General features: G+C 35.6%; 1 protein-coding gene across 3 annotated transcripts in view; it reads left to right on the top strand.

Moving 5' to 3' along the window:
• The window catches only part of MTFR1 (mitochondrial fission regulator 1), a 62139-nt gene that overhangs the window by 20378 nt on the left and 28414 nt on the right, over positions 1-13347 (top strand). Inside the window, exons 1-3 of one of the 3 annotated variants that reach the window (XM_019421236.2) lie at positions 1539-1650; positions 6865-6970; positions 7743-7841. In XM_019421236.2, the coding sequence (XP_019276781.1) occupies positions 6944-6970; positions 7743-7841 (126 nt within the window). In that variant the 5' untranslated portion in view covers positions 1539-1650; positions 6865-6943. Of the gene's footprint in view, positions 1-1507; positions 1651-6864; positions 6971-7742; positions 7842-12617; positions 13177-13347 lie in introns of those variants that run through there. The other 2 variants (XM_019421235.2, XM_019421237.2) reach the window with 2 other exon arrangements.

The following is a 13347-nucleotide window of genomic DNA, read 5'->3' on the forward strand; positions in this document are numbered from 1 at the left end:
AAAACCATCTTTTTTTCTCCCAGGTTTTTTTTGTTTTTTTTTTTTTTTCTTCCAGCTTTGACATTATTTTTGGACCTTTGCTGTTTTTCTTCCCATTAACTCTCAGAGTATGGCATTCTTACAAGCAGTAATAGATATTGGTAACATTAAAATATATCTGTGTCTCTGTCTCACCAAAGTTCTAGTCATGACCATTTCACAGTTATCAATAAAGTATATATTTCTGCCAGTGCTTAGAATTATTACATACTTTCATCTGTCATTAGGACCTGGCTCTTTTCAGTTCATGTTTCACCCAATGTCTGATACATTTGTGGCACCTTTTATCTCCCCCTCCCCCAATTATTCATAAAGTTTTTTTCAAAGTGTAGACCATAAACTCTTTTTGTGGTCCGTAATGGGATGAGCTTGCATCAGAATGTAAATCAAATATATTACTAAGTCTACTTAGTAATACCAAGTACTTAGTAATAATAAGTACACCGAACTGTTTTGTTCAGCCATTTTGTTTGTTTTTAATTAAGACTGCTTTGATGAGGAAGCAGTACATTGACATAGTTTTGTTCAAACTCTGTTTCATTGGAGACCAACACTTTCAGCAGACTGGTTTAGGCTGTATGACGATTTAACAATTTAATTCTATCAGACAGAGGGGCACCTGGGTGGTTCAGTCAGTTGATTATCAGACTCTGGATTTTGACTCAGGTCAAGATCCCAGAGTTGTAGGATCAAGCCTCGTGCCAGCGTGGAGCCTGCTGAAGATTTTCTGTCTTCTTCTGCCCCTCTCCCCTACTCCTTTGCTCTCTCTGAAAAATTAATTCTATCAGGTATATAGTATATTGATGGGGAAGAAGGAGGTGAGTGGCAGGGGTTATATAGTGCCAGAAGTGTGGAAGGACTTTTGTCATTTTTGACCCTGTAGCATCTGAATTCCTGTTCCATATTTCTGGAATTCCTTTATGGCTTTGGTAGGAGGCAGAATCTGTAACTATAGTCAGGTAGATTTGGCCAAGCAAATGCCATCAGTATGGACAGCAACTCAGGAGCCAGTGAGGCAGAAAAGTGAGAACTGGCAGACTGTTCTATTCTGGAGGGCGGGGGGGGGGGGGGGGGGGGGGGGCAGTAGCAGTTGCAGTGATGTCTTCTCAGGACCAATTCTGCCCCAGTATTGGATGTCTTTCCTGGCTCTGTGTAGCCTATATATCAGTTATCAGCTATATACATTATTATCTACTATATATCTTTTCATAAAAATATTTTCTACTTAAATTACTCATAGTGGGTTTTTATTGCTTCCAACTAAGAAACCTGGCTGGAAAAAAAAAATCATTAAAAAAATACTGTGCTATTTATTTAAAGCTGATCACAACAAAATTTGTTTTCTCTTAAGTAAACTACATGCAAAGTTTTAAAATGTTTTAGACTAGACTTTGTGAGACATGTTGCAGACAGCAAAGATTCTAAATAACAATTATTTCATTTTAGTATTTGCATTTTAAAATTTTAGTGTGCTTATTGGGCCATGTGCTGCTATGTACGCCTGGAGTACTTGAAATGCAAATTTGGAGAGACTTTGCCATCTAAATGCTTGGCTGGATTAAGCGCCTAATTAGGATGGTTTTTCAACAGGTTGGAGTAAGCATGCAATCGGTGAGTGCTCCAAATTAATTTTTAAAATCCAGACACTTGTATGTTTTAAGATTTTTTTCTGAGAAAGTGAAATAAATCTATATATGACCAACATTTTAAATTCAGTATGTTTATTTTAGTCATAGAAGTGAATCTTTACCTAGCATCCTAAGTACTGGAGTAACATTCTGGGTTAAAATGAAAATTTTATTGAAATTTTATTGAAAATGTACCAATATTCATGTGACTGTTAAGAGCAATGCATTTGTTAGTGGTGAGGAAAGACATACATACATACATACACACACATATATATATATATATATATATATATATATATATATATATATATATATAAATCATTGAATAAAATATGTTTGACTAACACTTGACAACCCTGAATGTTGTGTGTAGAACTATTAATATTGAATGCTGTTATAATGTGGTTTATCATACAACTGTTTAAAGTAAAAGGTAAGTCATGTCTCTGAAAATATAACAACTATAGATATGAAGAAAAAATTAGTATAATATTCTATGCCAAAGATGTTAGTTCTGATCTTGATTTTTGAAGTGTTTTCTACTGATACATATTTTTTATTTTTAGATCCAGTGTAAAGTTATTAGAGCAGTAGTTCTGCTAGGTGTATTTTGTGGAATATTTGTTTTTCATTTTCAAATTCAATGTTTTTCATCTGTAATGTGAAATTAAATTTTGTTTGTTAAAGATATAGGCAGGTTACATAAATTGATTATGGGTATACTTTTTAATACACTACTTTTGCTCCTGTTTTTATTTTGTGTCTTCTCATGTCTTATTAAGAGAAAGTTAAACTTTAAATCTCCCAACCCCTCAACATTACATCTATTTTCTTTGGAGATAAAAAGCAAAGAACCAAATAAAAATACCTTTTTAAATATCTGCATAATTTTAAGATTATTAGTTTGAGGATAAGCAGTAGGAAAATGGTTTGTGAAGTTAATACTATTTTCATCTTTTTCAGTTACATCTTTCTCTGTTTTGGACTTCACTTAAAGTAGCTATATACTGTGTTTCTCATTTGTTATTTACCACCATTTGGCTGTATAGAGTAGATTAACATTTCAGTACCAACAGCAAAATAATTTCTGTTGCTTTCAGAAAGATGGGAGGCTTTTGTAACTTATAATTCCCAAGAAGTCACGCTTTATAATTTATGTTTCTTATTTATTTCCAATTTTAGTAAGAATTACAGTTTAGTGGCGGGGTGCCAGACTGGCTCAGTCAGAAGAGCATGCAGCTCTTGATCTCAGGGTCATGAGTTCAAGCACCACATTGGGCATAGAGATTACTTAAAAATAATAATTTTTTTAAAAAGTGTAATTTAGAGGAAAGATCTAGGTCCTTGATTCAAACAACTCCGGGTCTGAAATTGGTCTCTGCCAGTTACTTTCTTCATCAGATTTTTTTTGATTACAATTACAGATAGGAACCACTACTCTAGAGTCAGCCTGTGGATTAAAGGACTGTATGTAAAACAGCTACTTCAGTGGCTTGTACGTACTATAGCTACATTCAGTAATGGTTAATTTTCCATAGTTTTGCTCTGTCACTCACCCCCATTCCTGGCCCAGGTCAGGTGAATGTGACTAATGCTGATGAAGCCAAAGTGTTTAGTTTCAGGAACAGATAACAAACACACTTTCTTTAGCTCGTTCCTTTAATTTAGCTTTGTTCATTTGAGGGGTAAAATGTGTGCCTTTCATCAAAAAAATGGACCAGGTAACAGAGCATTAACTTATTCCCTGTATTGTAATCACAGTTAAGGGCTCTTCCTATTAATAGTAACTGAACAAGATTTTATTTTCTAAATGTTTATTTTGAGAGAGAGAGAGAGAGTCAGTCAGTCAGTCCCTAGCAGGCTCTATGCTGTGAGCGCAGAGCCCGATGTGGGGCTTGATCTCACAAACCGTGAGATCATGACCTGAGCTGAAATCAAGAGTCAGTTGCTTAACTGACTGAGCCACCCTGGAGACCCCCAAAATTGTTTTTGTATGTAGTGTATAATCATCAACTTGAATGAGTTAATTGAAAATCTATATAAAAACAAGTCTTTTTTCTAACATAAAGCAATTTGATCCTTGGGAGTTATTTAGTTTCTAAGATCTCTTAGTGTGCTGCCTAAGTGTAAGGAAGTGTATAGTCTACCAAGATTTTGCTTTTGGACATCTGAAAATAAAACTTTTTAGTGTCCTCTTTTAGTAATAAATACATATTTTCCCATTGGTTGGATAATGAACTTGATACTAATCAAAGTATTCTAAGAGCAGAAACTATCTTCATCTTTACATGTTTTATCTTCTTAGAAAAAAAGAAGCTTTGAGACTAGGGATTTGTTTTTGCCATTAGAACAACTGGTGATGATTAGCTCTTTGTATTTCACTGTACATATCAGCACCACTGTATGCAATAGCTATCACTGATTGATTTACTATACCTAGTTCTTTTGCATAAATTATGTACGTTCACCAAACATTTTTTGTTTTACAGGTATAACCACAGTTCTAGCAGATTACTGATTTGCATTAGTAGTATATTTCCAGTAATAACTTAAGAATTATAACCTTGTTTTCCTTTTGTGCTGTGGAGGAAGAAGGTGAATGTGGCTAGGAGTTTAGAGTAAGGAAGAAGAGACTTGAGGAAAGTCTTATCTTTAATTGGGGATTTTGAAATTGTTCATCTCTACCCCTTCTCCCCAATACACGCTTTGGATTTTCCACTGGCTCCCTTGGAGTTAAGGATTTGTACTTTGTTGGATCCTAGACTACTTGAAATTTTGATTAATGATCCAGACTTTCTTCCAGAAAAATACTGTGTATGCACAAAATTTTGCATGTAATTTCAGGGATATGTGGCCCTCAGAATAATGACCTTTGTGTTAATATGAAATAGCTTATCTTGAGAAAAATCTGTTTGTTTAGAATTAAATTTGTACTTTTTCTACTAAATGCTACTTCTGAAATAGTAATATAGATTAAACTAGTCTATAACAGATGAATTACCACATAAAATTTGAGTACAGTCATCATGATGAGACAGATGATAGCTTCAGATTCCAAGCTCACACTTCAACACTTCTACAATAGCATTTCACAATGTTAAAAAAGAACAAATTGCTTTCTTGTTGTCATCCTCCTCCTTGCTGTCATCACTTTCAAACACTGTTGCTAAATGTTATGGACTGTCATTACTAGACCCAGACATGCAAACACACATGCACACAGATTCATGATTAGATTATTTGTCAGTAGTCATTATAAATAAAGCAAAGCAGAGCTTTTCTGTTTAATAACTATTTAATAATTTTCTAATGGAATTGAATTTTTATTTCTTAAAGTATCTAGCAGTGGCAGTTTTCTCCTTCCCCCTCTCTTACATCTGAAAAAATACTAATGGCAATTTATCTTTAGAGGAAGTCTTCCCTTCTCCAGTATACTGACAAGACAACAGTTCAGCCACCAGTTAGGGTAGGAGATACACTTGGGCCTTACAGTCTCCCAGTGCACAGATGGTGACTTTTCAGTACCATCTGTTCATTATTTCTTCACAGCCATTTACAATTTCTCCCACTCCATGAGGGCTGAATAGAAAAAATAAAGTAGGACCTAGTTTTAGAGTTCCTAAAAGTTAGCTGCTCTTTCCCCTCACTTTTTCCTACAGTTGAGTAAAGGTTTTATGACTCTTCTTCTTTCTCAATATTCCATTCATTAGCTTACATAGACCCTTCTTCATATCTCTGGTGCTACGTGCCGTGCAATTCCCAGGTAACAGAAAAGCATTGTTAGTCTACTGCATATACTTGAAAAAAATCACATAAAGCGATCTGTTTTTATTTCCTTTAACTTTGTATAAAAATCCTGAGTAGTCTACTTAGTCCTTATAAGTAAAAGCTGAATCTCTGGCCACCTTCACTTGTAGAAGTCACCTGGTATTCTTTCCTCCTGATATTAAGCAGATGGGAAGATAATAGTTGAAACTTAGCCCTGAAGCATGCATAGCAAGGAATGCTAAAAGTTGGCAGAAACATTAGTCCCTGACCTTGGCAAATCCTTTTCAAATTTTTCTTTGTGAGCTTTTTGTCCTCTTCATCTCCAGTTAAGATCTTGCTTACTGGAGGCGTGGGAGATTAACTTTAGACTCTTAATTGTCACATTGTGATGCATAAATAGTGTTCCACGGCTCTGGCATCATAGGAGAGTTTTGACTTGTGACTAAATACAAGATTCAAGAGGAGAATGATTGAATGGTATAGTTGCTATTGCCCTGTGGATTTCTTTTTATAAGATTAAGACCTGTGAACATGTATAAGGTAGAGTTTGCTTAAATATGGTTTTAGAATTACTTGTCCATGAACTTATTTTTCCTTGGCCTCTTATGTTGAATTTGTAAAACTGTGATGCTTCCCATTTTTCTCTAGTCAGATATTTTTCTTCTCTTAGCCCTCTCGTGTTATTAACACTATTCGTATGATAATCCTCTGTATGATCATTGGTGTGAATGATTCGGATTCCTGAATTACAGGTAATTCTCTTCTAAGATTCACAGTAGCTTCGCCTCTTATATTCTTTATTTAATATTCATATTTCAATATCGATCTAGTCTTATCTTTCTACTGACCTATTTTCCAGTCTGTGCCATCTTTTCAGTTTATATTTCCAAAGCAAGAGTTACAGTTTTTACTGGTTGTGGTAGCCAGTGTAGGTTCTAATACTTTCTGGAACTCTCTCAGGTGATAGTGAAACTCTGAACATATTAGTGGTGAATTATATAAAAGCTGAGGCATATTCTGGAGGTATTATATATACCCCCACGATCCTCACATTGAGTCATACTGTTATCTGTAATTGGATTTGGTTGCTAAAAATCTAAGAAGTCAGGTTACTTCTATGCTCATTTTACAAGTTGTGCATGCTTTTAGAATGGTTTAAATGTCTAATTTGGGTTATGTGTTGGAGCCAGTGCTGTTTACTTTATTTCTTCCTTGGTCATATTGCATATGTTAAGGTGATTCCATTCTTTAAATTAGAATGGCCATGGAGTGACTTTAAAAAGGGGTCAGTGTCTGTTGCTCGGAATACATGCCAGCTGATTTGGTATTATTTAGTTTAAGGATATGATTGAATGTTAAAATTTAATGAATTAAGTATAATGATCATATCATTCTCATTCTTTTCTTTTTAAATTGCTTTTAATAGCATACCACCTGTCTTTGCCTCTCTGCCCAGGCTTTCGAGTATAGCACTCAAAACGGATAGTTTTTCTCTTTAAGGAAAAATGATATACTTGGGGAGAAGTTTCCAGGTACTTTATAATGATTTAACATTCTACATGTGTGTTTTTTTTGTTTGCTTTCTGCTTTGGGAGTTTGTTTTTGTTTTTGCATTAAGCATAGCATAATGTCCTGAGCGTATTGTGATTTCATGTGAGAAATTCTGCTCATTAGGGTCACTCACTACAAGCCCACCTAGTACCTTTGTGTAAATTGGGAAAAGACACCTTTTCCCTGGCGATAAGGCCTCACAAGAAGATGCAGTGTAGCTAAATTTTAGCCCACACTCCCCCTTGACCAGACATTCTTGTGTAGCAAAAAATGAAGCACCCTGAATGGTACAAATTCAGATTCTGAACTTTGTACTGATTTGGATTTGTTTTGAAAAGTCCATTATAACAAACACTCACGGTTTTAAAAAAATGTATATGTATTTAAAATTCTAAAACTTTAAAAAATATAGCAGAGATGATAAAAATTGTTTCCTTTGCAGAATAGTATGAAAACATAGTGAAAATGCGAAGTTTTTACTCCAAATGTAATTCTGTTTTACAATTATTATTCTTCTGTATTTTTTATATAATGCCTTAAATTAAACCTTATTGTGTTAATTATAACCAGCTATATATATATATATTTTTTTTAACTTTTACTTGAGAAATATTAGCTCATTTCCCATAACATTTAAAGCATTCTGATTCCATAATTAATGTGTGAATATTTTGTTAAATTAACTGTCCAGTGCTTTGTAGTAACAGTTTTATTACCTTTGTAATTAAACTTTGGTTTTTCCTATTTCCTCAGGTACTTTGGTCTGGGAAGCCATATGGTTCATCTCGAAGTATCGTAAGGAAAATTGGTACTAATTTATCTCTGATCCAGTGTCCAAGAGTTCAGTTTCAGGTACTATATTTTATATGTTTCAAAACTTTATATTAATATGTGCATTAGAAATACAAGTAGGCAAGACAGCTTTAAAAGTATTTTAGAACCTTTCCCCCTTTGATGCTGCTACCAATAAAAGACAATAAAACTATAGTAAAGTCTTTCTGATTTTACTTCCTCTGTGAAGTGATTATTCAAGCTTTTTAAAGCTCTTTAAGACATTTATCCTTCTTAAGAATACATATACTAAGATTTAGAAGCATATCATAAGCCAAGTAGTTGTTAATTCCCAGGTGACCTTGGACATGGCCTTATGTAACTTTAGAGGGGCTTCAGGTTCCACCATTGTTTTCTTTAGTTATTATACCTTCTTATCTGGACAGCCACTCTGTTCCCCTAGTTTATTTTTAGATGTATCTGTGGATGCCTTGTAAGGTGCTTTCTCCATCCTAGGTTTAAAGCTTAGCATTAATTGTAGAAACCATTGCCTGGACAACGACAGTGTCAAGACAAAGAGGTAATTGTGGTTCTCTGAATGAGATAACAGGGAAACCCTGAATTGGGAATACTTTAGAATGCTTAGGTCTTAGTAACCTCTGATAGCACCAAATTGAGAGCAACTCTACTCTTTGCTTGGAGACAAATTGTTATTTTCGTGATTTGGGCTTTGTTCCTTTTTGTTGTAATAGTGTTAGACATGTTCTTGTTTTTCAGCAATTCTTCACAACAGTAATACTACAAAACCTTTCAGTTTGACATTTAAGAATATAAAGTTCAGCAGATATCTACACCAGTTTTAAATAATGATGGATTAGCATGTGAAATGTGGAAGATGTATTTAATTCATAATCCAAAGCTCAGAAGTGCCCCCTGAAAGCTTATTTGATATTATGTCTTACTCATAAATCAGCACTCCTGGCAGATAGAGGTAAAAATCTGTTCCTAAGTAAGTGGTAGAAATTAGCATTTGTTCAGGTTGACTAACAAGGTTGTTCATTGTTGTGCTCATTCATAATCCTGCTTGCGTATTGACTGGCAAAACTTTTGTGCATCAATCTAGAAATTGACAGATTGGAACTTTCCAAGAAGTAATTTTTTTTTTTCATCAATTTATAGGCTTTAAAAAAATAAAATGAAGAAATCTCTGGTGGTAATTCTCAGGCACAATTTCTGAGAATTGAGTTAGACACAAATTGCTGATTGCTTCATTTGCCAACTTCCTTCAAATAACTGTTGTGTTAACTGAGGCTTATTCACTTTTTTCCGATTGCTCAGTTCTATTAAAATTTTATTTTTGTCCATTTATGTGTCTACTTAACCTAGTTGCAGGAGAATTTGGTACAGCATTTGTGTTCATGTAGCTAGAGATATATAGAAGGAGATGAAGATAATTTAGCATTTTTTAGTAACAACCCAAATCTGCCTTGATAGTTACTGGGCTGAAATTTCCCCCAGAGCCAAGTATAGTTTCTTGGAGAGATTCTTTTTCTCATTGTTATTAGTCGCTTAAAGGGTATGAGCAGGATTAAGAATATTAGATTTAGTACAGGAGCTGAATTTGAGTAAAGGTGGATAAACATAGGAGAATAAGATCAGAGAAATACTGGTGACCTACTTGAGAATATAATGGAAGACAGAAGACATTTGTTTATAATGAGATTTTAACTTCCAGGTGGTTTTATAGCATACTGAGTCTTTTTAAATTCAAGGTCAATATTAAAGTGAGTGTTTTATGTGCTAGTTAGATATTTTAAATCTGCTATTATTCCTTTGTATCCTCTATTATTTTTTAACTACATCTATCAGAAATGTAAAAATGTGGAATTTTAAAAACCATGCAATTTAGAGTAATAAAGTTGAAAATGCATTTTTGCTATTTTTCTGGCTCATTTGAGGATTTGATAGGGAATATATTTGGACTGTCTAGGAGCCCAGCATGAGTAAATTCTATAGAAAGTCTGGAACTGAGGACCACAGTTGGACCCCAGGAGAGTAGACACCATTTTAGGGCCATATTCAGGAGACAAAAATTGAAATGGATTAAACTTGAGAATAGGGCATTCCTGGGTCAATTCAGAAGCAGGAGTTAGGTAGTCAAAACCAGTCCCTCTGACGTTCTGGGTGATTTCAGTCTTTTGGAGGATTTGTCTGAAACTTAGCAATGTATATTCTTTACTTCCTATATTCCTGTTGACTTTGAGTTCCATTTCTTTTCTACCGCCCACACTCATAGGTAACACCTCGACTCTGTCACCCTCAAAACAATTTTACCTCCGAAATCTTAAAGTTCAGTATAGTTCCTTCCACATCATACCATCTTTTCACTGTTACCAGCTGACCCATATATTTGTAGACAAGTAATGATAGGCAAGATGGGCGCATTACTTTTTGTCGTGAGGGTTAGACAAGATAATCCTTATAAAGCTCTGAATATAATAACTGGTACATAATTAGGGCACAGAAAAAGTGTGCTAGTGGTGGTGATTTTATTATTATTATTGCCACCTGACAGTTGAATAGCAAATTAACTTGCTTGCTATTCAAATAATTCACCTCCTGATTTTATAAATTAGACTTACAGAGTCACAAATCAGAACAGAGACCAACACATTTATTTACACCTTAATCCAGTTAATGGGCACAATAAATTTGGGGCTGGGAATAAAATATGGTAATAAGTGTAAAAAGCAAAGCGTTGCTTTGCTTTGTTACTTGAAGGAGACTTGCCTGTAACCCCATAGCCTTTCCCAGTCCTTTGTTTTGTGAGTGCTAGACATGAGTTGGCTACTTTAGACTCAAAACAAGATCTCTAGACCCTTCATAATTTAGTTATTTTAAATTAAGCTTTTTATATATTTTTTGATATTTATTTATTTTTGAGAGATAGAGTGTGTGCACAAACGGGGGAGGGGCAGAGAGAGAGAGAGAGAGAGAGAGAGAGAGAGAGGGAGGGAGGGGTAGACACACAATCTGAAGCAAGCTCCAGGCTCTGAGCCATCAGTGCAGAGTCCAATGAAGGTCTCAAACTCACGAACGAATGAGATCATGACCTGAGCCAAAGTCAGACGCTTAACACCCCCTGAGCCAAAGTCAGACGCTTAACCCCAGCTGAGCCACCCAGGTGCCCGTCATTGTAATTTTGATTTTCATTTCCCTGGTGATGAGTGATACTGAACATCTTTGCATGTGTCTATTGGCCATCTGTATATCTTCTTTGGAGAAATGTCTGTTTATATCTTCTGCCCATTTAAAAAAAAAAATTTTTTTTAACATTTATTCATTTTTTGATAGTGTGAGTGGGGGAGTGGCAGAGAGAGAGGGAGACACAGAATCCAAAGCAAGCTCCAGGCTCCGAACCGACAGCACAGAGCCCGATGCAGGGCTTGAACTCACGGACCGTGAGATCATGACCTGAGCTGAAGTCGGACACTTAACTGACTAAGCCACCCAGGCGCTCATCTTCTGCCCATTTTTAATTAGATTATTTGTTTTTTGGTTATTGAGTTGTATCAGCTCTTTACATATTTTGATTGCCCTTTATTGGATATGTCATTTGCAAATCTTCTCCCATTCAGTGGGTTGCCTTTTAGTTTTGTTTGTTTCTTTTTGCTGTGCAGAATCTTTTTTTAAATTTTTTTTTTTTCAACGTTTTTTATTTATTTTTGGGACAGAGAGAGACAAAGCATGAACGGGGGAGGGGCAGAGAGAGAGGGAGACACAGAATCGGAAACAGGCTCCAGGCTCTGAGCCATCAGCCCAGAGCCTGACGCGGGGCTCGAACTCACGGACCGCGAGATCGTGACCTGGCTGAAGTCGGACGCTTAACCGACTGCGCCACCCAGGCGCCCCGCAGAATCTTTTTATTTTATTCTGGTAGACCCTTCACATTTACTTTTAATTGAAGAAAAATAAACTTTCCTTGGCCTTTTTATACCTTTCAGATATGTAAATTTCAACCTTGAGTCACAATTACACACTTCTGGCCATAAGCATTTTGTATATTTGGATATTATAGCCCCCTTGGGGGTAGGAACCCAGATTAAGACAAAGAGAGAGTAGGTTTTTTTTTTTTTTTTTTCCTCCTAGTACTTATTCCAGCTTCATGAAACCAAAAGAAAATTCAGATCATGGAGGAACTGGAGAAAGCAGTGAACTCTGGAAGATTGGGAGGAATGGGGTGCAGAAGTTATAATTTGCAGTGGTTCTTGATACTTTTTGCATATTTAAATCACCAGGAGCTTTAAAAATATTCATTCTCCGGCCCCATCTTGCAAAGTAGTTTTGTATGCCCGCCTTCCCTGCAAAAACACAGAGCTTTTGAAGAATATAGGTCCTACTCAAAGCTCACTAAATCAGAATTTCATACATTTGTGGGTTTTTTTGTTTGTTTTGTTTTATGAGGAGCTTCTTATGCAGCTGAGGTTGAAAACTTCAGGCACATATTGTATTTTAGCATTTTGCTAGGGAAAATTTTCCTTAAAGCAGTAACAGAATTATCTATTGACAGTTACAAAAGTAATTGTTACAAAAGCACCTTGGGGGTGCATTTTTATAAATTTTAAATTGAATGAGTTAAACATGTGGAACCAAAAGCAGCTTATTGGGGTGGTAAATACTACATATGAAAAAACCTTAAGGCAAAAAAAATTAAAGGTTATCTTGAGTACTACCAGAAAAAGTGGGGTGGGCCACTTGGCAGTGGGTATAGAAGTTGGACTTTCAGTTTTTGTAACTGACAGACTTCTGGGTAATTTAACTTGGACCACCTTTTTTCCTTGTGGAAACCCTGCCCACTCCTGTTTTCTGGGGTTGCTAGGAGTTGTTGGAACTGTAGAGGTAATGTTCTGTAAACAAACAAGTAATGAATGAAATTCTACTAAAGTTCACACCCCGTGATGAAATCTGGAAGTAAAATAGCCACTTGTCACAGCCCATCTTTATTTAGCAAATAAACTTGAAATCTACATTATTCTAGGGGCTGTTGATCAATGGTGGACCAAAAAGACGTGATCTCTGTCCTTATTGGGATTTGATTCAGTGGGAGAGATATTTAACAAGTAAATATTCTAATACACATATAATTTATACTAAATGCTGTGAAGGAAAACATAGTATAGCATGGGGCAGGATAATAATTGGTGGTTTGTCTGGAAGGTGCCTTTGGAGGAATGACAGGTAAAGATTAGAAGGAGCCAGCTCTTCACAGTTGGGGTAAGGGGTGGAGTTGGTGGAAGAGAGAATATGTGCATAGGTTCTGGAACAGGCAAGACAGAAGTTATAGTTTGAGGAGCTAAGAGAAGGCTGGTGGGACTTCATGTGGTCTGGTGGTCTTTGGTGTCTGAGCCATGTGAAGGTAAGTGCCTGGATTAATACTAAAACTAACTGTTAAACTTAACACTTTTTTTGTTCAGTTACTCTGCAGTATTCTGGAATATGCTAGCATGTGATGTCATACTCTATGTGATGTTAAAACTTCTTGGTAATTTTCGCTCTCAAATGGCCATTAAGAACGAGATGCAGATAC

Source organism: Panthera pardus, unplaced genomic scaffold (genome assembly GCF_024362965.1).
Source record: "Panthera pardus isolate Hobbes unplaced genomic scaffold, ASM2436296v1 HiC_scaffold_7, whole genome shotgun sequence".
Classification (NCBI taxonomy): Eukaryota; Metazoa; Chordata; class Mammalia; order Carnivora; family Felidae; genus Panthera; species Panthera pardus.